This window comes from Bubalus kerabau, chromosome 8 (genome assembly GCF_029407905.1).
Source record: "Bubalus kerabau isolate K-KA32 ecotype Philippines breed swamp buffalo chromosome 8, PCC_UOA_SB_1v2, whole genome shotgun sequence".
Taxonomy (NCBI): domain Eukaryota; kingdom Metazoa; phylum Chordata; class Mammalia; order Artiodactyla; family Bovidae; genus Bubalus; species Bubalus kerabau.
Window position 1 is genome coordinate 108,393,016 of NC_073631.1, and position 26,529 is coordinate 108,419,544.

Genomic DNA, 26,529 nt, shown 5'->3' on the forward strand with positions numbered 1-26,529 from the left:
GGGACTTCCCTAGCCATGCCCTCTTCTATCCTAGGACGGCTGATGCTGGAGGCAGTAGCTGAATCTCTCATTGGCCTCATTGGAAATGGAGTTCTTGTGGTCTGGAGTTTCGGAGAATGTCTCCGAACATTCAGGGCATCCTCGTATAACCTCATTGTCCTGGGCCTGGTGGTCTGTTGGTTGCTTCTACAATGGTTGATTATAGTGGACTCAAGTCTGTTCCTGCTTTTCCAGAGCAGCCATTGGCTTCGCTGGCTCAGTGTCTTCAGGGTTCTGGTAAGCCAGGCCAGCCTGTGGTTTGCGAGTTTTCTCAGTGTCTTCTACTGTAGGAAGATCATGACCATTGAACACCCTGTCTCTCTGTGGCTGAAGCAGAAGGCCTATTACCTGAGTTGCTGGTGCTTTCTGGTGTACTTCATGATCCATTTGTTACTTATAGTCAGGGGTAGCTTAGACTTCTCCAGTCCTTCCCAAGGAAACAGCAGCATCTTATTCCCCATTTCAAACTGGCACTATATATGTATATTACAGCTCAATAGAGAAAGTATGATGCCTTTCACTATGTTTCCTGTTTCCTCTGGGCTGCTGTGTCTCTTTGTATAGACACTACAGGAAGATGAAGGTCCATACAGCCGGCAGAAGAGATGCTCAGGCCAAGGCTCATATCACTGTCCTGAAGTCCTTGGGCTGTTTCCTTGTACTTTACATGGTCTACATCCTGGCCAGCCCCTTCTCCATCAGCTCCAAGACTTTTCCTGCAGATCTCTTCACTCTCTTCATCTCTGAGACACTCATGGCCGCCTACCCTTTTCTTCATTCTGTCATACTGATCATGGGGAACCCCAGGATGAAGCAGGCATGTCAGAGAATCCTGTGGAAGACTGTATGTGCTTGAAGAGCCCAGGGCCTGTGAGTTGGAGAGAGAAGAGTGGTCAGGAGACTGTTTTGAGATAATTTTTTGATAGCTCTCCCAAAGAGGACTGACTTTAAATTTTTTCCTTATTTAAAATTTTTTTTAAATTTTATATTGGAGTATAGTTGATTAACAATGTTGTGTTAGTTTCAGGTATACACAGAGTGATTCAGTTATACATATATGTGTATCTATTCTCTTTCAAATTCTTTTCCCATTTAGGCTATTACACAATATTGAGCAGAATTCCTTGTGCTATACATTAGGTCCTTGCTGGTTATCTGTTTTAAATTTACCAGGGTGTACATGTCAATCCCAAACTCCCAATCTGTCCCTCCCCCAAACTCTCTCCCCCTGGTAACCATAAATTTGTTCTCTTAAGTCTTTGAGTCTGTGTCCCTTTTGTGAATAAGTTCGTTTGTATCAATTTTTTCTTTTTAGATTCTGCTTACTAGCTCAGCTGGTAAAGTATCCACCTGCAATGCAGGAGACCCCGGTCCAATTCCTGGGTCAGGAAGATCCATTGGAGAAGGGATAGACTACTCATTCTAGTATTCTTGGGCTTCCCTGGTGGCTCAGCTGGTAAAGAATCTGCCTGCAATGCAGGAGACCTGGGTTTGATCCCTGAGTTGGGAAGATCCCCTGGAGAAGGGAAAGGTTGCCCATTCCAGTATTTTGGCCTGGAGAATTCCATGGACTGTATAGTTCATGGGGTCACAAAGAGTCGGACATGACTGAGTGACTTTCACTTTCACTTTTTATAAGTGGTATCATATATTTGTCTTTCTCTGACTTATTCCACTTAGTATGACACTCTTTAGGTCCAACCATGTTGCTGCAAATGTTGTTACCTCATTCTTCTTGAAAAAATGTTTTTTTTTTGACTATAGTTGATTTCTAATGTTATGTTAGTGTCAGGTGTATAGCAAAGTGAATCAGTTACACATATTCACATATCTACTCTTTTTGCAGATTCTTTTCCCATATAGCCATTACAGAGTATTGAGTAGATTTCCCTGTGCTATACAGTAGGTTCTTATTATCTATTTTATAGTGTGAATATTTCACTCTTTTTAATGGCTGAGTAAAAACTTTCTTTCTTTAACACTAAATCAACAAATGGGAAATAGAAAATACAGAGTAAAAATCAGTAGTATTTCTCTCTTGATAATATGAAGTACATTATTTTCATGTATTATAGAAATCAAGCCTGGGACTTCATGTTTGGTAAAAGAAGTGCTATGTTCTGTTTATATATAACAAATAATTCATTTCTTTTAAATTTACATATGTAAGTTGTGTTTTTCCTAACCTCTAAAGAAATAGAGGTTAGGAACAATTAATATAGTGATCATTAATTTTTATGAAATTTCATCTATCTGTTAATGTTAGTCATTTTAGATAAGTTTAATAAAAGTATCAATGGATTTTCCCATTTCTCTAGTTATCTAACTGAAAAACAAAACAAAGCATATTTCTATTTCTGGAAGTTTCTTTGAGCCCTAGACCTGCCTTTTAGGATAAAAGTCAATTGGCTGCCATAATTGGTATTAAGTTCTGATGCCCAGGACCTGGGGGAAGCAAGATGGGAGTGAGGGGCACTTTCTTCTGCTCCCCAAAAGAAAACTGCTCCCTTCAGAGGTCAAACCCTATTTTCTTTGGTCATTTAGCCATCCTGACCGTCCACTCTGGCCTCTCCACAGCCTAAAGGCAGAGTTTTAGCATGCTGGGTCTTGGAGTTGAATGGAGATCATCTAGCACATCAAATCCATGACAGTAGGAACTGTGCCTGTTTTTGTTTCCTGCTTAGGTTCCTGGAGCCTAGAATATTACCTGGCCTATAATAAACAATTTATAAATGATTGATTTGCTGTGTGAAGTAGCCTTTTAACTCCTTTTATATATTATAGAGAAAATGAGGCCCAGAGAGGGCAATGGGCTGTTCCAGAGTTTCAGAGAGCCAGAACTAACTTTCCTGACTCCTATCCCAGGCTTTCTTTATATCACACTACTTTCCTAAGGAGTTAGCTTTGCGTTCTTTGTATATACTTCTTCAGCCTTCTTTTTAGGCTTATTTGAACACATTTCCCCTCTGTAATCTAAAGAACAGTACTTGATATACTTATTTTTTTTTCCATCTCTTAGTAACCATGCTAATCTACTTTCATTAACATGTTCTAACACATATCTTTTCCTTATCCAAAGCTGTGTACTGAGGAGTGTGCTAGGCGCATGTGGATGTTGGTCATTGTTCAAGGGAGGCATAACTCCACTGATGTCACTGTGAGTTGTGTGAGGTCAAGCACAATATTAGTCTTCTGGAAATGATAATAATCATCCTTTTCAAGTAGAGAGATACCTCTCTCTGGCTATATTTTTAGTAGTAGGATAGATTTTCCATTATGCCATGCCTATACAGCTGTTTTTTGTGACCAGTTGTAATAATGATAATTACCTAATCTTTGTATTGGGCTTTATATCAAGTATTCTTATATGTAGTCTATTATCTCGTTTGATTTTAATAGCAACTCTATGAAAGTGGTAATTGTTTTCCCATTATGTAGATGACAAAACTCAGGCTGGAGTGATGATTTGCTCAAGATCATCAGCTAATGAAACAGTCCCAGATGTTTGAACCTCAAATCTTATGCTTTTTCCAGTAAACCTTAAGTTCCTCTTGTTCATACTTGTGAGACTTCATGCTGGGATTAGCCTGTGGCATGCTCAAGTTTTTGAGTATTTTTAAACAGGTGAAATAAGCAGCTAATCTTTCAAGTTTGGTGTTAGTGGGATGCTTGGGAGCCAAGATCCAAAATCATGACAGACTGAAGTTTCTGTGACTTGCTTTTCTCAGGGACAGAACACTTGCATTTTCCCAGTCATCTTTTGGGATTGAATTTCCTTCCTCTTCTGTGTGTGATTTAGCTCATGATGGATGTGAGGCTACTTTGTGTTTTACCCAAGGAAACAAATCTGGAGGCAAATCTGTGCTCTTGAGTTAAATCTTGTGTAATTAAATCTTTTATAGTTTGCATTCTCGGAGCTGCAGCTGGGTCCGTGTGCATGTGCGTGTGTGTGTGTGTGTGTGTTCAGCCAACCTTCCTTTCTTTTATGGACTGAGATCTCTGATGGTGCAGCCTAGAGGTGAACCAGGAAGAAATGTGAGCAGTACAGAAAGGTAGAAAATGTACAGCAGCATTTTCCCATTCCATGCCCTGACGTTAGTCCCAGATGTAGTCACATTTTACCTTTTGTCTTCATTCTTCTGGTGATGACTTTCACAACACTAAATATTCTGCCTCTCTTACTTGGTTTGTTAACTTTGAACTGTAACTTTTGAATCCCATTCATCAAAGTTTGGGGATTGTCTCACTTAACCTCAAATTTATTCCCCTCTCCAATATTTGATAATTTTTATTTACTTGTCATTCTTCTGGTCACTAGTTTTTATGACTTTAAATAATAGATTTTTTACTTTGCTTTTTAAAATCATAACTTATGACAGTAGCTACAGAATCTGAACTATGTAGAAGGAAGAAATTAGTTCTTTAACTCTCCTGTACTCTCCCCACATCCCAACTCATGTGTCCAACTTGATATGACTTAAGAATAAATTTAATTTATTGGAAGGGAATTGGCTATCTCTTGGAATCAAAGGGAAGTCTGGAGAATCAGTAACAGAAAGAGAATCAAGGGGGTTTAAACAACTGAGAACACAACCAAATGATTCTTGAGGGACTGATGCTGGCACCGCCATTCACATTTCAACTGGCAGCATGTGTCTTTGATACGGCCACTGCCTCTGTAAACATGTCCCTTTGAATTATAGAACCAAGGTCTAAAATCCTGGCTAAGAGCCTCTGCTTGGTTGATTCAGGTCATACCTGCCATAGTTGACAGGTCTAGTGGCGAGGAAAAATCTGATTCTACTTTGGTTTCTGAAACATGTATTTTTAGATTAGATGACATATTCAACAGTGACATTAAGCATCAGAATCGATACAGCTGATGTGAATTAATGAACTGGAAGGTCAGCTCAAAGAACGCTCTGAGAAGGTATCAGGAAACAGTAAAAATATGGAAATAGGAGAAACAGACCAAAGAAATTAAGCATATAGATTGAAGACAAAATGAACTGTTGGAGACAACTTACTTTCAATTAAAGAGAAAACATTAGCAATGTATGAGCATTTTAAGAACAAAGCTGAAAACTTTGCTGAGGTTCTTTCCTTTAGTGGGAGCTAGTGGAGTAGCTTCAAAACTTCAACATTCTACATTAAATGCAGTTACTATATAAGCCAGCAATTCCTCTCATAGGTATATAGCCAAGAGAAATGAGAATATATGTCCACACAAAAACTTAGCAATGAATGTTCACAGCAACACTGTTCATCCTAGTCAAGAAGTGGAAACAACCCAAATGTCTGTTGCCTGATGAATGGATAAACAAAGTGTGATGTGTGTGTGTGTGCACGTGCACACACATAGTCATATAATAGAATATTATTCAGCCGTAAGAAGGAAAGAAGTACTGATACATGGTACAGCACAGATGGACCTGGAAACATGCTAACTGAAAGAAGCCTGTCAGAAAGACTTCATGATTTATGATTCCCTTTATAGGAAAGGTTCAGAATAGGCAGATCTGCAGAACAGAAAGTAAATTAGTAGTTTCCAGGTGCTGGCACTATAGGTATTGGGTAGTGACTTTATGGATATATATGGTTTCCGTCAGGGTCATGAAAATGTTCTAGAATTAGATAGTGCAGTAATTTTTGCTTAAGTCTGTGACTATATGAAAAAAACCCCACTGATTAATATGCTTAACAACACATTAAAGAAATAAAAACTTTAAAGATTAGAAAAGAATAAATAAAACTATCATTATTCTAAGCAGATATGGTTGTCTACATAGAAAATCCAAACAATTAAAAAATTTTAGGAAATAAGTTAATTTAGAAAGGTAACCATATATAAGGTCGATATCTAAGAGTTAATGTGTTTTTATATTAGCAGTATGAAGCAATCAGTAAACATGAGTTTTTAGAGGACCAGTTTTTGTAGCCTCTAGTGTTCTATAAAATTCTGGGAAAGCTTTAGATAGTACATGCTTCATGGTAAAAGTTAGTTTCAAGTTCTCAGTCTTGGCAGCATGTGAGAATCACTTTGGCAGATTAAAAGGTATCACGAATACCCAAGTCTTGCCCAAGAGCAATTCTGTCAGAGTCTCTGAGATAGGACTCACACATGATGTCTTTTAAGTGTGCAAAAGAGGTTAAGAAGAGTAGAGTATTAATCTCATTGTAGTTTTCTTAGCATAGTATCATTAAGATGAACTTATCCTGAATTTAAGGTAAAAGATAACTTTGAAAATCAGGATTTTTCAACTTATCAACCGTTCAGGCTTGCTTTCTTTAAAAAGGTTTTGTAACTCAGCACTGGATATCTCTGAGGAACTGGTAGAAGAGTTGGGGGACTATCTGATGGCAGCATCTTTCACTCCCAGGCCCCTAGCTTTGTACATTGGTTTTGGCTTTCCCAGTATCTGCAGAGGAATGGTAGCCAATTGAACGCTTACTCCTGAGATCCCTGTCCTGGATGTCCCCTAGATGGATCTCTTATCCTCTTCCCTCTGCCCATTTGTCAGCATCAGTGCCTTCCGGGTACGTTCAAGACTCAGGAGCCACACTCTGTCACACTTTACTGTCACAAGTTGTCATAAACATATTCCTCATCCTCACTTCCTCACTCCTGATCGTCGCATTTTGACTCTTCTATGTTAATCATGATTTCTCTAGGAGGGCAGACACTGCCTTTCCCAACCACCTTTCAACTCTATTTTCTGCATTTCCAAGAAGATTTCATAGAACCTACTCCAGTTTTGGGGATCCTTGTTGAGTAATTCTCAATGTATGTTCTCTTTAAAATGTTACCTCAGTACTCCCAGTTTTACTCTAGTTTTTTTTCATAGTACTTACCTGACATAATACATTTTAAAATTTACCTGTGTCTCTAAACTAGAATGTATACTCCATGAGGACAGAAATCTTTGATTTTCTCCTATGTCTTCAGTGTTTACAACAGTAGATATTATTGAATGACCACACATATTATTATGTATGATTGTACTGCCTTTTAAAAAATGAGCCACACTCTGTGGCCCCCCACCCGACCAGTGTTTTGCTCTCTACGGTGTTACAGTGAACATCCTTGTAAGACTCTAAAGGTAGACATCAGAGAATATGCGTATGCATAGTTCTAAGGTTTATCATATGCATTGCCAAATTCTTGCAGAAGATGAGCGTGCACTAGAAGTGGGGTCCTAATTTTAGATAGGGTAGTCAGACAAGACTTTACTAAGAAGATATTTATTATTATTTAAAAAAATGTTTATTTAATTTATTTATTTGACTGCACTGGGTCTTAGTTGTAGCATGTGAGATCTAGTTCCCTGACCAGGGATTGAACTCAGGGCCCCTGTATTGGGAGCATTGAGTCTTAGCCACTGAACCACCAGGGAAATCCCTGTATGCTTTTAAAAAATGTATTTATTTACTTTTGACTGCTCTGGCTCTTAGTTGCTATGTGGGGGCTTTTTCTAGATGCGATGAGTAGGGGCTGCTCTATTACAGTGTGCAGGCTTCTCATTGCGGTGGCTTCTCTTGTTGCAGAGCACAGCCTCTGGGGTGCACAGGCTTCAATAGATGAACTATGGATGGCTCCATAGTTGGAGCTCTTGGACTGTATAACACAGGCTCAATAGGTGTGGTGTATGGGCTTAGTTGCTCCGAGGCATGTGGAATCTTCCCAGACCACAGAGCAAACCCATGTCCCCTATGTTGGCAGGCAGATTCTTATCCACTGTGCCACCAGGGAAGTCCAGAAAATATTTAAACAAAGATTTTAGGGAGTGAGGGAGGTAGCCATTCAGGAATCTGGGAAAAGTGTGAAAGTTTTGAGTAAAAAAGTGTCTAATGTGTTCAAGGGAGAGCAAGAAGGCTGGTGTGGCTGGAGTAGAGGTGTGGGTGATGAGGTCAAAGGGGCGGAGGGGGGGCCCATGGTTTTAAGGCCTTTATAGTCCAGTGTACACATTTTTTGTTTATTCTGAGTGAGGGGACCATTGGAGAGTTTTTAGCAGAGGTAAGTGACAGAACTTGACTTATGTTTTAAAAAAAGTTGTATTGAGAATAGGTTGAATTTAGTAAGGCAAAAATGGGAGATACTGCAATACTCCAGGTTTACCAGAGTGGTAGCAGTGGAGGCAGAGAGAAGTAGTAAGATTGGATAGACAGAGTGCCTGATGAACTATGGATGGAGGTTCCTGACACTGTACAGGAGACAGGGATCAAGACCATCCCCAAGGAAAAGAAATGCAAAAAAGCAAAATGGCTGTCTGAGGAGGCCTTATCAATAGTTGTGAAAACAAGAGAAGCCAAAGCAAAGGAGAAAAGGAAAAATATACCCATTTGAATGCAGAGTTCCAAAGAATAGCAAGGAGAGCTAAGAAAGCCTTTCCTCAGTGATCAGTGCAAAGAAATAGAGGAAAACAATAGAATGGGAAAGACTAGAGATCTTTTCAAGAAAATTAGAGATACCAAGGGAACATTTCATGCAAAAATGGGCTCAATAAAGGACAGAAACGGTATGGACCTAACAAGCAGAAGATATTAAGAAGAGGTGGCAAGAATACACAGAAGAACTGTACAAAAAAGATCTTCATGACCCAGATAATCACGATAGTGTGATCACTCAGCGCCAGACATCCTGGAATGTGAAGTCAAGTGGGCCTTAGGAAGCATCACTATGAACAAAGCTAGTGGAGGTGATGGAATTCCAGTGGAGTTATTTCAAATCCTGAAAGATGATACTGTGAAAGTGCTGCACTCAATATGTCAGCAAATTTGGAAAACTCAGCAGTGGCCAGAGGATTGGAAAAAGTTGGTTTTCATTCCAATCCCAAAGAAAGGCAATGCCAAAGAAAGCTCAAACTACCGCACAGTTGCACTTATCTCACATGCTAGTAAGCTGCTGCTGCTGCTGCTGCTAAGTCGCTTCAGTCGTGTCCGACTCTGTGTGACCCCATAGACAGCAGCCCACCAGGCTTCCCCGTTCCTGGGATTCTCCAGGCAAGAACACTGGAGCAGGTTGCCATTTCTTTCTCCAATGCATGAAAGTGAAAAATGAAAGTGAAGTTGCTCAGTCGTATCCGACTTTAGCGACCCCATGGACTGCAGCCTACCAGGCTCCTCCGTCCATGGGATTTTCTAGGCAAAAGTACTGGAGTGGGGTGCCATTGCCTTCTCTGACATGCTAGTAAAGTAATGCTCAAAATTCTCCAAGCCAGGCTTCAGCAATACGTGATCCATGAACTTCCAGATGTTCAAGCTGGTTTTAGAAAAGGCAGAGGAACCAGAGGTCAAATTGCCAACATCCACTGGATCATCAAAAAAGCAAGAGAGTTCCAGAAAAACATCTATTTCTGCTTTATTGACTATGCCAAAACCTTTGACTGTGTGGATCACAATAAACTGTGGAAAATTCTGAAAGAGAAGGGAATACCAGAAAACCTGACCTGCCTCTTGAGGCCTTACAAATAGCTGTGAAAAGAAGAGAAGCAAAAAGCAAAGAAGAGAGGTAGCAGGGAACAGAAGTCAGTATCTGTTGTAATGCTATGGACTTGCCTATAATTTCAAGGCTAAGAGCATAGGGCTAAGAATCCGGCATTTTGGGGTTCCATTTCAGGCTTGGATAAACTACCACCTATAGATAATGTTAAGTAACTTCTCTTTGTCTCAGTTTTCCCATTTGTAAAGTGGGAAGAAAAGACAACCTCGAGGGTTGGTTATAAGCTTTAAATGAGATAATAGGTATAACTCTATTATCTTATTTCACGTTTTGTTCTTGGTTCTTCAGCTCATTATGGGATATGCGCAGAGATACAAATGAGAAAACACAAGATACTGGTGTGGTAAATCCAAATATTTCTATTTGGACATTTTATTTTGAATTTGGGGTAAGTTGTTCGTGGTTGGTATCGTCCACGGCAGAGCTTCTGGGACACTTAGGGAGAAACATGTCTCATTTGTCTTTAGTGGTGCTCTCAATCCAGCTGACATATTTCTGAACGTTGGTGTAGATGCCCACATCCCCTCCCATGAAGTGTCCGACCTCGATCCCCTGCAGCTTGTTTTTGCAGATGACAGTAGCCACGGCCAGCTCCTAGAAGGTATCATTACACAGAGAGAGGGAGGCAGACAGATGCAGTCAAATCTCGTTATAGGCGCTCTCTAGTCCCTGTGTGGGTGCATCCTGCCTAGAGGTAGCATGCTTCATCAAGATAAGAGTCCGCAGACTGGAAGCTTGATTCATTCATCTAACTTTGTCACAACTAGCGTTGTGTGATGTTGAGAAAGTCAGAGAAAAGCCTTTCTAGAACTCACATTTAAAATGAGTCAAACTCCATTTACTTGAACTGGTGAAGCCTGTTTCAATTTGTGAAGTATTTGAATTTTTTTTTTTTAAGTGCTACCCATTTTCAGTTGCAGCTATGAGAATAAAAACCAATTATTAACTCTAGGTGTTGCTTGATGCCCCTTAATGAATACAGACGTCTCTAATGAGGGCTTTTTACTGAAGATAATCGGAGGCTTTGCTGCAGCCTTACCAAATTCTCAAAAATTTGTGAAGTTGTGGGCTTTCTATTTTTTAAATACCGTGGTTAAATAGTTAACTAGGCATATCCAAATGAATGAAAATTGGATAGAGAGAAAAGATTACCCCAAAAATTCGACTGAACACTTTTAGAAATTTAACACATATGGAGTTTCTGTGGCTTTTTCCTTGTTCGGTTTCCTGGCAGGCTGTGTCGGACATCACGGGGGCCTCCAGGTTCTGCCTTAAATCAGGGTGTCTGCCTGAGGAAAGACAGGGATAAAAGAAACCTTCCTGTTCACAAATGTCATTTAGCTCTCCAATCCCCAGCCTCTGTTTCAACTGATGTTTTGTGTCTGTCTGAACAATACTTGAGCCACCTGATGTGAAGAGCTGACTCATTTGAAAAGACCCTGATGCTGGGAAAGATTGAGGGCAGGAGGAGAAGGGGACGACAGCGGATGAGATGGTTGGATGGCATCACCAACTCAATGGACATGGGTTTGAGCAAGCTCCGGGAGATGGTGATAGATAGGGAGGCCTGGCGTGTAGCAGTCCATGGGGTCGCAAAGAGTCAGACATGACTGAGTGACTGAACTGAACTGAACAAAATAATGAGGAAGAAAGAAGACGTGATTTTGTGCATGGTTATGAGGGTTAATCTTGAAGATTTTGAAATGGCCTTTATGTCTCTTTAAAAAGCAGCATTTTCTTTCTACTCTGTGTCTGTTCTTGGAGGAATAAGAGGTGACCTGACTCAAGTTCTCAGGTGTCCTCCACAAGAGAAGTGAGCCAGTATGGGAAAAAGGAGCCTTTTTAATGTGAACTGTGCCTCTGACAGTCAGGAGGCGTGGCCTCTGTGCTGAGTCAGGTGGCCTGGTGGCTCCATCTGCCAAAGCTCTGAAGAAGCAGTGGGGCTTTAGACAGCCTGGGAAAGGAGGACTCTGGACTTCTGGGAGGGTCTCTTTTTGCCAGACCCCTCAGATAGTACCTCCCCCTTGGTCTCCACCCCACCCTCCTCCGCTCTCAGTTACACAGACATGGGGCTCCTCCCCGGCCTGTCTCATCAGATATAACTCATGAATTGATGTTCAGGGGCAGGTGCACTCACCATTGTTGTTTTGGCTCCAGTCCAAACCGGAAAGCATGCAGATGGTGCCCGGCTTGACGGTGCTGGTGGCGAGGGCAATGGGCTGGACTTTTTCGTTGAGGATGGCAGGCTTAGCCAGCCTAATGAGCATGAGGTCATCTTGGGGCGCACTATGACTGTGGTTCCAGTAGCGGATAATCTGGATAGGGTTAATTGTCTGCTCTGTCCCATCTCTGATTCTGATCCTGAGATTTCCCAGCATCACCTTCAGATTTCTGGAGGGACAAGGGGTTGGAAGTCACCATCATCATCATTGCTGGTATCATCATCAAAGCTGATGCTACAGTGGGCCAGGCGCTTTGCCAAGAGCTTTGTCTGAATCCTGGATTCCCCCATTTACTACTCACAACAAAGCAGGGATTCAGAACAGAATCCCCGTGTTACAGATGAAGGAATGGAGGCACATGAGAGTATTCATCCATGATCACACAGTTAAGTGGTGGAGCCTTTCACTTCTCTGTTTTCATGTAGTGGGAGAGAAAAGAATGCATGGTCTAAAAATATTATTTCCCCTCCTTTCCAGCTCTAGCCTATCTGGGCATTTCCATTCTGGTGTCGGGAAGAGAATGAGGTGACTTGAGTGTTGGACAGCTCCTGTTTGCTTTATCAGATCTCCTCACAACTCTATTTCATCCATCTCTGTACTTTGGAAGGTGAAATAGGTGGATTAAGTCAATGCACTTTCTTGTCCTTTGGCATTTGATTGGTATTTGGCTGATAAGAAGCACCAGAAAGGAACATGAAGGAGAAGGGAGAGGTGGGCGAGTTTATCCTCCCAGCTGCCCTGCCCCGTTGGGTTGCTGCAGGGTTGTGGCTGTCGATCGTCTCCTGATCAAAGGTTAGGACCGCTATCAGGCTGTCTCTGTGCACAGTGCTGTCTCTTTCCCTCTCACTGACTCTTTTCCTCTCCCTGCCTAAAATCATTCTCCCCCTGCCCCTTTAGGTCTGGGAGTAGTAAGTGCATCTTTTAATACTGAACCCCAGAGGAACTGAACTGTTGTCTATGTTTTCCCTGTAACTAGACCATACCTTTGTCATTAGTTCTTTTTTAATCAATTCTTCTCAATTTAATAAAATATGAGTGCACCATCAGTTGCCTGCTGGTTCCTTAACTGACAAAACTTGTATTGCCAGTAAAAAAACCTTGGAAAGACTGATGGGAGACTGAGGAGGCCCCCCAGCAGCCCTGTTGACGTGCGGGGCTGGATGGCTGTGTTGTGGGGGGCTGCCATGTGCAGCATAGGATATTAAGCAGCATCCTTGCCCTGGCGTTCACCAGGCAGATGCCGTTAACACAGCCCTCCCCGCAGCCCTCACTCTATTGTGACAACCAAGAATGTCTTACTTTGCCACATGTGCCCTGGGGGGAATGTTGCCCCTGTTTGAGAATCACCAATGCAGAGTGAGTAGAGTGGGTGAGGATGGTCAACACTCACGGTAAGTAGCAGTGAGCAGGGGCCAGCACCCAGTTGCTTTTGATGAGGACGCCCACACAGGGGTTGAAGTGAGACTTGAGGTAGACCAAATAGGGGGAAGGGTCATCTTTCTGCACAGATGAGTGAGCAGAGAAAAATGTCCCTGAGGAATAGATATGAGAAGTTCTTAGAACAAACAAGACAGTAAACAGCTTCTTAGCTGAATGGAAATACGGACAATTTTAAAGTAGTAATCAGTTGGGCAGGAAATGTGAAGGTACTTGACATTAAAAAATCAAAATGTACATGACAATGACATACCATTTTATCTAATAGTTTTAATAATCATTTTTGTCTAATGTTAACAATATTCAGCCTAAGAAAGTACAATGAGAAAGACTCTCATTTACTACTTATAGGAATGGGAATTGATTCTGTCTTCTCCAAAAGCAATTTAAAAATGAGCATCAAGAATTGTAAATGGTTTGTCACCTTTGACCTAATAATTACAACCCCAAGAATTCTTGATTCTAAAGAAATAATCAGATGTAGATCAAGATTATTAGTAAATGTGCTCATTTTAACACTATTTATAATAGGTAATTCTTGGGCTTCCCTTGTGGCTCAGCTGGTAAAGAATCTTCCCTCAATGTGGGAGACTGGGTTTGATCCCTGCGTCAGGAAGATCCCCTGGAGAAGGAAATGGCAACCCACTCCAGTGTTCTTGCCTGGAGAATCCCATGGATGGAGGAGCCTGGTAGGCTACAGGGTTGCAAAGAGTTGGACACGACTGAGGTACTTCACTTTCTTTCTTTCTTATAATAGGTAAATGTTTGAAATACGAATGTCCAATACAGTAATGTTGGATATTGAAATACAAAGGGGTGTGAACAAATGGAACAGCATATATATTAAAACTGCATTTATAAAGAATATTAAACAGCAAAGGAATACTAATAACCTTTCAGTTAAAAAATAATAAAAATGTGCATTTAATCTAGTAATCCAATTATCTAAGAACAAGTAAAGAAACAAAAATAAGCCTTTAAAATAAATAAAATAAAGCCTGGGAATAAATTCAAAAAGTGCATTAGCGTGTGTTGACTGAGGTGGGACTATGAATGCTGTTTATTTTTTATACTTTTTAAGATTTCTCAATTTTCTAGTATGACTGTGCAGTGCTTTTATAAATGAATTTTTTAAAAAAGAGAGAAGAAAGAGGAGGAGGGCTGATTCTAATATCAGAAATATTTTGTTTCAGCTGCCCTTAGTTCTTATGTTAATCCTGTCCAAGCCCAGGCCTGTACCTCACCACACCCTTTTCTGTGGACTCACACAGTTAGAAACCCCAAGGAAAAAAGGGTGGGGTATTAATAAGGACAAGAGCCATTGCACTCTTGTTCTAAATCTTCACAATGACTCTATAATGTAGGTAGGAATATCCCCATTTTGACTGTAGAAACTGAAGCCCAGATAGATTAATTAACTTGTCCAAGGTCACACAGCTAATTTGTGATGCAACAACCTAGGTAGTCAGGGTGTGGTGGGAAAGGTCGCTCTGGCGAATTCAGAAGAGCTTCATGATAGTCAGGGAGTACAGATGGAGGGTCCTTGCATTTGATCTTTTGTTCCCATCTTCTCCATTCCCCGCATTCTGAGTCTCTAAGCTTTTGCAACAGGGAGGCATCAGTTCAGTTCAGTTCAGTTCAGTCACTCAGTCGTGTCTGACTCTTTGTGACCCCATGAATCGCAGCATGCCAGGCCTCCCTGTCCATCACCAACTCCCAGAGTTCACTCAGACTCATGTCCATCGAGTCAGTGATGCCATCCAGCCATCTCATCCTCTGTCGTCCCCTTCTCCTCCTGCCCCCAGTCCCTCCCAGCATATCAGTCGTCAAAATGAGTTCTCTGTCCTTGTGACTACACTGAGACTTGCCCCTGTGTGATGAAGCCTGTATTTTGGAATAACCAAGGTGGAACACTCACTGTTGAGTGCTGAGCGTGGAACTCTCCAAGTGTGGAACAAGAAGCCCAAGCTTAGCACTGGGCTTCTCAGCCTGTCCAGAGAGCCTTTGGCTAGAGTCTGAGGGGGCATCCCCAGTGCTGCTCCTGACAGTTTCTCTTGACTCTCTTTTGTGCCATCCCCACATCCTGCATCTGCCCTCCTCCGTTCTATATTAACCTGTGCCTTATACGACAGAGTAGAAAGTCCTGGATACATACCAGCAAGGACACTCAAACAGAAGGTAAACTTCATAGTCTTCCCTTGTGAGGTGCAGAAGACCAGCAGAGTATGGAGCTCTCAGTTCAGTAGTTTCTCTGGAGCACCTAGTAGAACCAGTGGGTATGGTTAGGCAGGAGGGTTGAAAAGCAGCTCTGGGCATGAACAGAACAGGGGAAGAGGGCTCCAACAGGCAGATGGAGGCCCTTCTGTTCCAGGGAAGGTGGGGGACTATGCCTCTCATGGAGAGACAAGGAAGCTTCGTGTCTGGACTTCAGGACCCAGGTCCCTCAATTTACTGTCCCTAAAAGCCCATCTGCCTAAAAGCAGTTCAGCAGTCTGTGGGAAAGGGAACTCCAGGCTTAGGACTCATGTCCCCATGGAGTTTTTCAGGCCAGGGCTGTGGGGAACAGTATTCTGCACCTTAGTTCAGGAAGACAGTGTGCCCAGATTTGCTCTGAGCCTCATCACAGCTACTTATACTTTTCTTCAGCCCCTCCCCTCTTTATTACATTGGCTTCACCTTTCCCTGGGTTCACTATTTCATCACTCTGCCATCATAGCTGCCTGGAGAGTCCCAGGGATGGGGGAGCCTGGTGGGCTGCTGTCCATGGGGTCGCACAGAGTCGGACACGACTGAAGTGACTTAGCAGCAGCAGCTGTCATAGCTTGGCCTGGTTGTTGTGATCAGCAAGTCTGAGCTAAGGAAATGGGGAGATGTAAAGCATTCATTGAGCAGTCATTTTGACAGTCAGGGAATGATTTACAGTCTAGATTACATTAGATCTAGGATCTACTGAATGGTTGGCAGGACCTCTAAGTGCTTTTTACCTAATGAAAAGATTGGTCAGCCAATAATAGACTGCCATGTCATCCTTGGATAACTGGGAACACAAAGAGCCTGGATGCTAATAGCCAACATTCTGTGAGCATTTACTGCATCCCAGCCACTGAGCGAAGTTCTTTATAGACATTGTTAGTGGTGATTTTATATCAGGTTTTATATCAAAACCTGAGATACAAACTTAAGTAAGCTTTGTATCGTTCTTACCCCTGAAAGTTCCCTAAACTCAGAGTCTCATTCCAGTGTCACAACAACCCTGGAAAGATGAGTCAGGGCTGGTATCATTCGTTCTTTTCTCCTGATCTGTAGTGACAGGACTGAAACAAAGAATGAAAATGATTTTCTCAAAATCATACATGAGTGGAAAGACTAGAAGTACAGTATCTATATTTTATTACTGTATACCCACCACTTTTTAGCCACATCCTCCAGGCTTCAGCTCATCAGCCAGCATTCATGAATCCTGGAAAATTATACAGTCCCTCACACAAATTTCCTGAAGTGTGGAATGAAAAGTTAACATGGGGACTTCTCTCGTGGTCCAGTGGTTAAGAATCTTCCTGCCAGTGCAGGGGAGACGGGGTCAATCCCTGCTCTGGGACGATCCCACATGCCTTGGTGCAGCTGAGCCCCTGCACCACAACTACTGAGCCTGAGCGCTAGAGCCCGCAAGCTGCAACTACGGAAGCCTGTGTGCCTGGAGCCTGTGCTCCGCAACAAGAGAAGCCACTTCAGTTAGAAGCCCGGACACCACAAGGAAGAGTATCCCCTGCTTGCCACAACTGGAGATAGTCTGCGCGTTACAATGAAGACCCTGCGCCCACCAAAACCAAATAAGTTTTAAAAAGTTAACATGGCACATACTTTCCTAAACCTCACAATGAACACAGAGCCACACTGGGATTAGGGGCTCGTTTATGAAATACACTTGAGATTCCTGGACAGGATGGAGTTGTGGAAGGTTTTCTGTGGTCGGGGTTCAGTTCAGTTCAGTCGCTCAGTCGTGTCCGAGTCTTTGCGACCCCATGAATTGCAGCACGCCGGGCCTCCCTGTCCATCACCAACTCCTGAAGTTTACCCAAACTCATGTCCATCGAGTCGGTGATGCCATCCAGCCATCTCATCCTCTGTCGTCCCCTTCTCCTCCTGCCCCAATCCCTCCCAGCATCAGAGTCTTTTCCAATGAGTCAACTCTTCGCATGAGGTGGCCAAAGTACTGGAGTTTCAGCTTCAGCATCAGTCCTTCCAGTGAACACCCAGGACTGATTTCCTTTAGGATGGACTGGTTGGATCTCCTTGCAGTCCAAGGGACTCTCAAGAGTCTTCTCCAACACCACAGTTCAAAAGCATCACTTCTTTGGTGCTCAGCTTTCTTCACAGTCCAACTCTCACATCCATACATGTCTACTGGAAAAACCATAGCCTTGACTAGATGGACCTTTGGTGGCAAAGTAATATCTCTACTTTTTAATATGCTGCCTAGGTTGGTCATAACTTTCCTTCCAAGAAGTAAGTGTCTTTTAATTTCATGGCTGCAGTCACAATCTGCAGTGATTTTGGAGCCCCCCAAAATAAAGTCTGACACTGTTTCCACTGTTTCCCCATCTATTTCCCATGAAGTGATGGGACCGGATGCCATGATCTTAGTTTTCTGAATGTTGAGCTTTAAAAGCCAACTTTTTCACTCTCCTTTTTCACTTCAAGAGGTTCTTTAGTTCTTCTTCACTTTCTGCCATAAGTGTCGTGTCATCTGCCTATCTGAGGTTATTGATATTTCTCCCGGCAATCTTGATTCTAGCTTATACTTCTTCCAGCCCAGTGTTTCTCATGATGTACTCTGCATATAAGTTAAATAAGCAGGGTGACAATATACAGCCTTGACGAACTCCTTTTCCTATTTGGAACCAGTCTGTTGTTCCATGTCCAGTTCTAACTGTTGCTTCCTGACCTGCATAGAGGTTTCTCAAGAGGCGGGTCAGGTGGTCTGGTATTCCCATCTCTTTCAGAATTTTCCACAGTTTATTGTGATCCACATAGTCAAAGACTTTGGCATAGTCAATAAAGCAGAAATAGATGTTTTTCTGGAACTCCCTTGCTTTTTTGACGATCCAGCAGATGTTGGCAATTTGATCTCAGGTTCCTCTGCCTTTTCTAAAAGCAGCTTGAACATCTGGAAGTTCATGGTTCACGTATTGCTGAAGCCTGGTTTGGAGAGTTTTGAGCATTACTTTACTAGCGTGTGAGACGAGTACAGTTGTGTGGTAGTGGTGGGGGTGGGATTAGTTAAATAGAGGTTAAACATTTAAGAAAGAGAGAGACTTTACTGTCAGGTTGTTTTTCCTAGTTCTTTTGGAAAGATTCTGGGCCAGGAAGGGAGTTTGTCTGGGGATGTGAGGACTGGGAGCAGAAAAGCAGATTTTCTGGAGAAGCTGTCACGGGGGTCTGCTGCCTGTTGATGAGCCTCACATCAGTATCTGTAGCCCAGAGCTCTGGTCCTGCGTACACGACTGCTTCCTGGAAACCACTGTTTGCACCTCCTCTCGGCTCCTGAAATGTAGCTTGTCAAGCTAAACTCCTTATTCCTCTAGCCTTTCAAATTCAGTCTTCTGCCTGTTTTCCTCCTTTTAGGAGACAGCTCTACCTTTCAGTTTAATTTTTTTTCTCTTTTTCTGACCACTCAATCCCAAAGTCCGTCTTGCTCTCCCAATCTCTTCAATCCATCCATGCCTTTCCATTCTCACTGCTGCCACCCTACTCCATGCCATAATCTTGACTCGCTTGAATTAATGCATGTGCCTGCCTACTATCGCTCCACTAACATTGTTTTACTCAGACATCTTTCCTAAAATGTAGGTGAGAGAGCATTAGTTTCTTTCTTAAAACTCTTGAGTAGTTCCCCACTGACTGTAGAATGACCCCTAGCATGGTTTAGGGAGATCCCCTGACATCACCTCATTTCATCTCTTCTCATCCCCTCTTTGCTACCCGCTCCTGCCTGCCCACCCCACACACTTATTTGCAGGCCTTCAAAACTAGTTTCAAGTGTGAATTTTCTTGTTTCAATAAATAACTTTTTTTATGATACATTAGCTCTTGAATGTTTCCTTTAGTTTGCCAGTTTCATTTTTTTCCCAAAAAGATATTGATATCTGATATGGACATTGTTCTTAAAGTTTCTTTGTGAAAGATAACTTTAGAATCCTATGAGTATGTATGTATATGTATTATATTCAACATTTCCTCATGTTTGTAAATTTATTATCATTAAGTTCTTTATTAGAGTTATTATAGGTTCCATACATATATATACATGGAGATATACCTGTCCATGGCCTCATTGCACAGAATATCTAAGGTTTAAAGGGACTCTAAATCTATTATTGTTTCATTCTGTCATCTAATAGATTTTCTATTTAAGTAATATCCTTGTTGTATTTGAGCTTCCCTCATAGCTCAGTTGGTAAAGAATCCACCTACAATGCAGGAGACCCCAGTTCAATTCCTGGGTCAGGAAGATCTGCTGGAGAAGGGATAGGCTACCCAATCCAGTATTCTTGGGCTTTCCTTGTGGCTCAGCTGGTAAAGAATCTCCCTGCAATGTGGGAGACCTGGGTTCGATCTCTGGGTTGGGAAGATCCCCTGGAGAAGGGAAAGGCTACCCACTCCAGTATTCTGGCCTGGAGAGTTCCATGGACTGTATAGTCCATGGGTTGCAAAGAGTTGGACATGACTGAGCGACTTTCACTCACACTTATTGTATTTGCTGCCAAAAAATCCATTTAAACAAAGCAGCCACAGAGAAAGGAGAGAGTGAGTGAACAAGAGTATGCTGTCCCAGAGGGCAGTGTAGTAGGAACAGATTTGGAGATCTGACAGGGGCCTCTAGTACTGGTGTTGGTTGAGAACTTTTCTTCAAATGGTATTTGTGAATACAACCTGTACAAGTGAAGCAGTTCTGAGGAGGGGCAGGCTGAGTGTGACATGGATAAAGGAGAAGGGAGTCTGTGTCACAGAGAAGGGTGGAGACATAGCTCTACTTCATCAGAGTAGCCCAGAAAGCAGACGGTCAGTGGGACATGTAGAGGGAGGGGTGCTAGTTAAACATTGTGGGGAAGGAACTGGTGAAAAGAACTGAGAAGCTAGGGAAAGAACTTGGGATGAATTTTAATACTGCAGAAGGTTCACTCGGTTCTCACTTCCTTAGATAAGGGATAAGGCTCAGACCCCTGAAACTCATCTTCCCATAGGGCAGATATCAATTAGACTGTGAGGATTTCCATGCCAATTGACTGAGAGAGTTGGCAGGTGTGACTAATGAATCCTTTTTTATACTAAGGATCAAGACTGGAAGAAGCAGCCTCTAAATGATGGGCTTATAGAGTCCCCATCCCAGTTCTCTCATTTGCACTTCATCCTGCTGTCAGAATTCCTAAGTGGGTTATAAGTTCTGTTCCTGCTTTGTGATTATTTCCACTAGAACCTTATCCTCAGGACAAGATTCAGGCATCAACATGAAGTGTATCCTATTAACCTTGCTGATGATAACTGGTGAGTGACTAAAGGTATCTCTGTCTTGTTTGATTGGGCCTCAGCTAGGAGATAAGGCTATACAGCTCCGTTGGGAGGGAGAGCTGATGGACCAGAAACAGGGAAGTTTGGGAAATATGTCACCTACCAGTCATTTTCTGTGCAGGCTGTGCAGAAGCTTTTTAGTTTGATGTACCATCACTTGTTGATTTTTGCTTTTGTTGCTTGTATTGTTACTGTCGTATCAAAAACATCGTTAAGACCCATGTTAACATGGGTCTTTTCTTCCCTATGTTTCCTTCTAGGAACTTTATGGTATCCCATTTACAATAGCATCAAAAACATAAAATACCTAGGAATAAATTTAACAAAGGAAGTGAAAGATCTGTACAATGAAAACTATAAGACTTTGCAGAAAGAAATTAAAGAAGACATAAACAAAATTGAGATATCTCCTGTTCATGGCAGAGAAGGCAATGGCACCCCACTCCAGTACTCTTGCTTGGAAAATCCCATGGATGGAGGAGCCTGGTGGGCTGCAGTCCATGGGGTTGCTACGAGTCGGACACAACTGAGCAACTTCATTTTCACTTTTCACTTTCATGCATTGGAGAAGGAAATGGCAACCCACTCCAGTATTCTTGCCTGGAGAATCCCAGGGACAGAGGAGCCTGGTGGGCTGCCATCTATGGGGTCGCACAGAGTCGGACATGACTGAAGCGACTTAGCAGCAGCAGCAGCAGCAGCAGCAGCAGCATGTTCATGGATTGAAAGAATTAATGTTGTTAAATTTTCCATACTACCCCAAACCATCTATAGATTCAATGAAATCTCCATCAAAATTCCAATGACATTTTTCACAGAAATAAAAGAGCAGTCCTAAAATTTATATGGAATCACAAAAGACCTCAAATAGCCAAAGCAATCTTGAGAACAAAGCCAGAAGCATCACACTTCAAACTATACCACAAAACTATAGTAATTAGAACATTGTGGTATTGGCATAAAAATAGAAACATAGAACAATGAAATAGAATAGAGAGCCTAGAAATAAATGCTTATATATTCAATCAGTTGATATATGACAAAGGAGACAAGAACACTCTATGAAGAAGTGATGGTTTCTTCAATAAATAGTGTTGGGAAAACTGAATAACCACATGCAGAAAACTGAAATGGAAAACCTGTCTTACACCACTCACAAAAATTAACTCAAAATGAATTAAATACTTAAGCAAAAGACCCGAAGCTTTGAGATTCCTAGAAGAAAACATAGGAAAGAGCTCCTAATTGATTTTCAAATGTTGAACCAGTCCTGCATACATAGCAGAAATCCCACATGGTCTTAGAGCATGTATAATGTATTTTTATACATTGTTGAATTAGATTTGACTAATGTTTTGTTGAGGATTTTTGATCATGAGAAGGTCTTTTTTTTTTTTTTTGTAGTTTTCTTGTAATGACTTTGTTTTTGGTATCAAGATAATGCTGGCCTCATCGAATAATTTAGAAAATATTCCCTCTGCTTCTATCTTCTGAAAAAGATTGCAGAGAATTGGTGAAATTTCTTACTTAAATGTTTGGTGGAATTCATGAGTCAACTCATCTGGGCCTAATGCTTTCTCTTTTGGAAGGTTATTGTTTAATCGATATCTTTAATAGATATATCTTTCCTTTTCTCCTTTGCTTTTTGCTTCTCTTCTTTTCACAGCTATTTGTAAGGCCTCCCCAGACAGCCATTTTGCTTTTTTGCATTTCTTTTCCATGGGGATGGTCTTGATCCCTGTCTCCTGTACAATGTCGTGAACCTCAGTCCATGGTTCATCAGGCACTCTATCAGATCTAGGCCCTTAAATCTATTCCTCATGTGAAGAGTTGACTCATTGGAAAAGACTCTGATGCTGGGAGGTGTTGGGGGCACCCTTATGGCAGAAGGTGAAGAGGAACTCAAAGTGTCCTTATGAGTCATAATCATAAGGGATTTGATTTAGGTCATACCTGAATGGTCTAGTGGTTTTCCCTACTTTCTTCAATTTAAGTCTGAATTTGGCAATAAAGAGTTCATGATCTGAGCCACAGTCAGCTGCCAGTCTTGTTTTTGCTGACTGTATAGAGCTTCTCCATCTTTGGCTGCAAAGAATATAATCAATCTGATTTCGATGTTGACCATCTGGTGATGTCCATGTGTAGAGTTTTCTCTTGTGTTTTTGGAAGAGGGTGTTTGCTATGACCAGTGTGTTCTCTTGGCAAAACTCTATTAGTCTTTGCCCTGCTTCATTCCGTATTCCGAGGACAAATTTGCCTGTTACTCCAGGTGTTTCTTGACTTCCTACTTTTGCATTCCAGTCCCCTGTAATGAAAAGGACAATAGCAAGAAGAGATTAGAAAGCCTTCCTCAGTGATCAATGCAAAGAAATAGAAGAAAACAACAGAATGCAAAAGACTAGAGATCACTTCAAGAAAATTAGAGATACCAAGGGAACATTTCATGCAAAGATGGGCTCGATAAAGGACAGACATGGTATGGACCTAACAGAAGCAGAAGATATTAAGAAGAGGTGGCAAGAATACACAGAAGAACTGTACAGAAAAGATCTTCATGACCAAGATAATCACGATGGTATGATCACTCACCTAGAGCCAGACATCCTGGAAGGTGAAGTGAAGTGGGCCTTAGAAAGCATCACTATGAACAAAGCTAGTGGAGGTGATGGAATTCCAGTGTGGCTATTTCAAATCCTGAAAGATGATGCTGTGAAAGTGCTGCACTCAATATGCCAGCAAATTTGGAAAACTCAGCAGTGGCCAGAGGACTGGAAAAGGTCAGTTTTCATTCCAATCCCAAAGAAATGCAATGCAAAAGAATGCTCAAACTACCATACAGCTGCATTCATCTCACACACTAGTAAAGAAATGCTCAAAATTCTCCAAGCCAGGCTTCAGCAATACATGAACTGTGAACTCCAGATGTTCAAGCTGCTTTTAGAAAAGGCAGAGGAACCAGAGATCAAATTGCCAAAATTTTGGCAATTTTTTCTGGAACAGAGTTCCATAAAAACATCTATTTCTGCTTTATTGACTATGCCAAAGCCTTTGACTATGTGGATCACAATAAACTGTGGAAAATTTTTCAAGAGATGAGAATACCAGACTGCCTGACCTGCCTCTTGAGAAACCTGTATGTAGGTCAAGAAACAACAGTTAGAACTGGACATGGAACAACACATTGGTTCCAAATAGGAAAAGGAGTATGTCAAGGCTGTATATTGTCACTCTGCTTATTTAACTTCTATGCAGAGTACATCATGAGAAACGCTGGGCTGGAAAAAGCACAAGCTAGAATCAAGATTGCAGGGAGAAATATCAATAACCTCAGATATGCAGATGACACCATCCTTATGGCAGAAGGTGAAGAGGAACTCAAAAGCCTCTTGATGAAAGTGGAAGAGGAGAGTGAAAAAGTTGGCTTAAAGCTCAACATTCAGAAAACTAAGATCATGGCATCTGGTCCCATCACTTCATGGGAAATAGATGGGGAAACAGTGTCAGACTTTATTTTTCTGGGCTCCAAAATCACTGCAGATGGTGATTGAAATGAAAAGATGCTTACTTCTTCGAAGGAAAGTTATGACCAACCTAGATAGCATATTAAAAGGCAGAGACATTACTTTGCCAACAAAGGTCCGTCTAGTCAAGGCTATGGTTTTTCCAGTGGTCATGTATGGATGTGAGAGTTGGACTGTGAAGAAAGCTGAGCGCCGAAGAATTGATGCTTTTGAACTGTGGTGTTGGAGAAGACTCTTGAGAGTCCCTTGGACTGCAAGGAGATCCAACCAGTCCATTCTGAAGGAGATCAGCCCTGGGATTTCTTTGGAAGGAATGATGCTGAAGCTGAAACTCCAGTACTTTGGCCACCTCATGCGAAGAGTTGACTCATTGGAAAAGACTCTGATGCTGGGAGGTGTTGGGGGCAGGAGGAGAAGGGGACGACAGAGGATGAGATGGCTGGATGGCATCACTGACTCGATGGACGTGAGTTTGAGTGAACTCCGGGAGTTGGTGATGGACAGGGAGGCCTGGCGTGCTGCGATTCATGGGGTCGCAAAGAGTTGGACACGACTGAGCGACTGATCTGATCTGATGCTAAAAATAGTTGCGAAGCAGGTGGCGCTAGTGGTAAAGAATCCACCTGCCAATGCAGAAGATGCAAGAGATGTGGGTCTGATCTCTGGGTTGGGAAGATGCCCTGGAGTAGGAAATGGCAACGCACTGCAGTATGCTTGCCTGGAGAATCCCATGGACAGAGGATCCTGGTGGGCAACAGTCCATGGGGTTGCAGAGAGTCAGATATTACTGAAACAACTAAGCATGGATTCATGCATGCACGGCAGAAACCAATTAGTATTCAACAGATTTAAAAAATGCATGCATGTATATATTTGGACAGAAGTACACATGTCTGTAAACATAATATTAGCCTTTATTGAAGATGCTTGCTTCATATATGAATCCATAAAACCCTTGCATTAATTTCAGAGCCTTCCCATTGCCCCTTGCATGCAAAGTGAGTTTTACTCTAATCTCTCATTAATTCATTTGTATAATACCTATGTATTGAGTTTATACCGTGTGCTGGGCATTATGCTGAATGCTTGGGGATATTGCATAAATCATTGTTCTTTTACTACTTATTAGATGAAAACCCATAGACCAGTAATACCAATCTCTTGATATAGCAAGCGAAACCCCAGGTGGAACATAGATTTAAAAAAAAAAAAAAAGAAATATTTTATATTTTCCTGTCTCCTTTCCTGAACTGGAAAAAGCAATATTTGACCTAACTTGTTAAATCCACTAACCAGATGCCACCAAGAACACCACCAAGAGTTTTTTTAAGTGAGGTTTATTTAACTTTATGCAGTAGGGACAACACACTCCAGAGAACCTCACGTGTCCCAGTAAAGGGAACTTGGGAGGAGCATCTTAAATGGTTTGATGGATAATTTGGAAGATGGAGTTAGAGAAATGGAGTCAGTTCAGAATTCAGTGTTGTCAAGAAGGAACATTCTGACTCTAATTGGGGTACCCTAACCCTAGTTGACTAGATGGTCCATCTAATCAAGGCTATGGTTTTTCCAATGGTCATGTATGGATGTGAGAGTTGGACTATGAAGAAAGCTGAGCACAGAAGAATTGATGCTTTTGAACTGTGGTGTTGGAGAAGACTCTTGAGAGTCCCTTGGACTGCAAGGAGATCCAACCAGTCCATTCTGAAGGAGATCAGCCCTGGGATTTCTTTGGAAGGACTGATGCTGAAGCTGAAACTCCAGTACTTTGGCCACCTCATGCGAAGAGTTGACTCATTGGAAAAGACTCTGATGCTTGGAGGGATTGGGGGCAGGAGGAGAAGGGGATGACAGAGGATGAGATGGCTGGATGGCATCACTGACTTGATGGCCGTGAGTATGAGTGAACTCTGGGAGTTGGTGATGGACAGGGAGGCCTGGAGTGCTGCGATTCATGGGGTCGCAAAGAGTCGGACATGACTGAGCGACTGAACTGAACTGAACTGAACCCTAAATGGGTACTTCAAATGTTTTAATTAGTAGGTAAGAGGATTAAATTAGGGTTGGAGCTGTCACTGATAAAGAAGTAGCAATAATGCAAAAAAAGGGTGATATCAGTCAGTATCCAATGTTTAGCCGTTTGGTAGGTAATGGAGAGGCTTTGTCTGTATCTTTTTCTGAGTATTTGTTTGCAATTTATTAGTATAAAAATATTCTTGAAACTGCCATAGTGTAAAACAAC

The 26,529-nt window shown here is 41.9% G+C and overlaps 2 protein-coding genes across 2 annotated transcripts; one reads left to right on the forward strand and one right to left on the reverse strand.

Moving 5' to 3' along the window:
• The first annotated feature begins 15 nt into the window (after nucleotides 1–15).
• TAS2R5 (taste 2 receptor member 5) lies at nucleotides 16–1,078 on the forward strand. Its single transcript, XM_055589542.1, is given in 2 exon segments — nucleotides 16–587; nucleotides 589–1,078. Coding segments are annotated over 2 exon segments (879 nt in total). The 3' UTR covers nucleotides 896–1,078.
• Nucleotides 1,079–9,898: 8,820 nt separating this feature from the next.
• On the reverse strand, nucleotides 9,899–15,603 carry PRSS37 (serine protease 37). The gene is made up of 5 exons (XM_055589543.1): nucleotides 15,353–15,603; nucleotides 13,151–13,292; nucleotides 11,676–11,929; nucleotides 10,691–10,827; nucleotides 9,899–10,132 (listed from the first exon to the last, which is right to left on the reverse strand). The coding sequence occupies exons 1-5, from the start codon at nucleotides 15,384–15,386 to the stop codon at nucleotides 9,992–9,994; spliced, it is 708 nt and encodes a 235-aa protein (XP_055445518.1). The 5' UTR covers nucleotides 15,387–15,603; the 3' UTR covers nucleotides 9,899–9,991.
• Nucleotides 15,604–26,529: the final 10,926 nt, after the last annotated feature.

Excerpts from the sequence above, each read along its gene's own strand:
- PRSS37 (XM_055589543.1), bottom strand. The coding sequence starts at position 15,386 with ATGAAGTTTACCTTCTGTTTGAGTGTCCTTGCTG. Across the intron at positions 13,293-15,352 it reads CTGTTTGAGTGTCCTTGCTG|GGACATTTTTCTCTGCTCAC; the intron begins GTATGTATCCAG and ends TCTATTCCTCAG. Across the intron at positions 11,930-13,150 it reads CCTGCTCACTGCTACTTACC|AAATCTGAAGGTGATGCTGG; the intron begins GTGAGTGTTGAC and ends TTGTCCCTCCAG.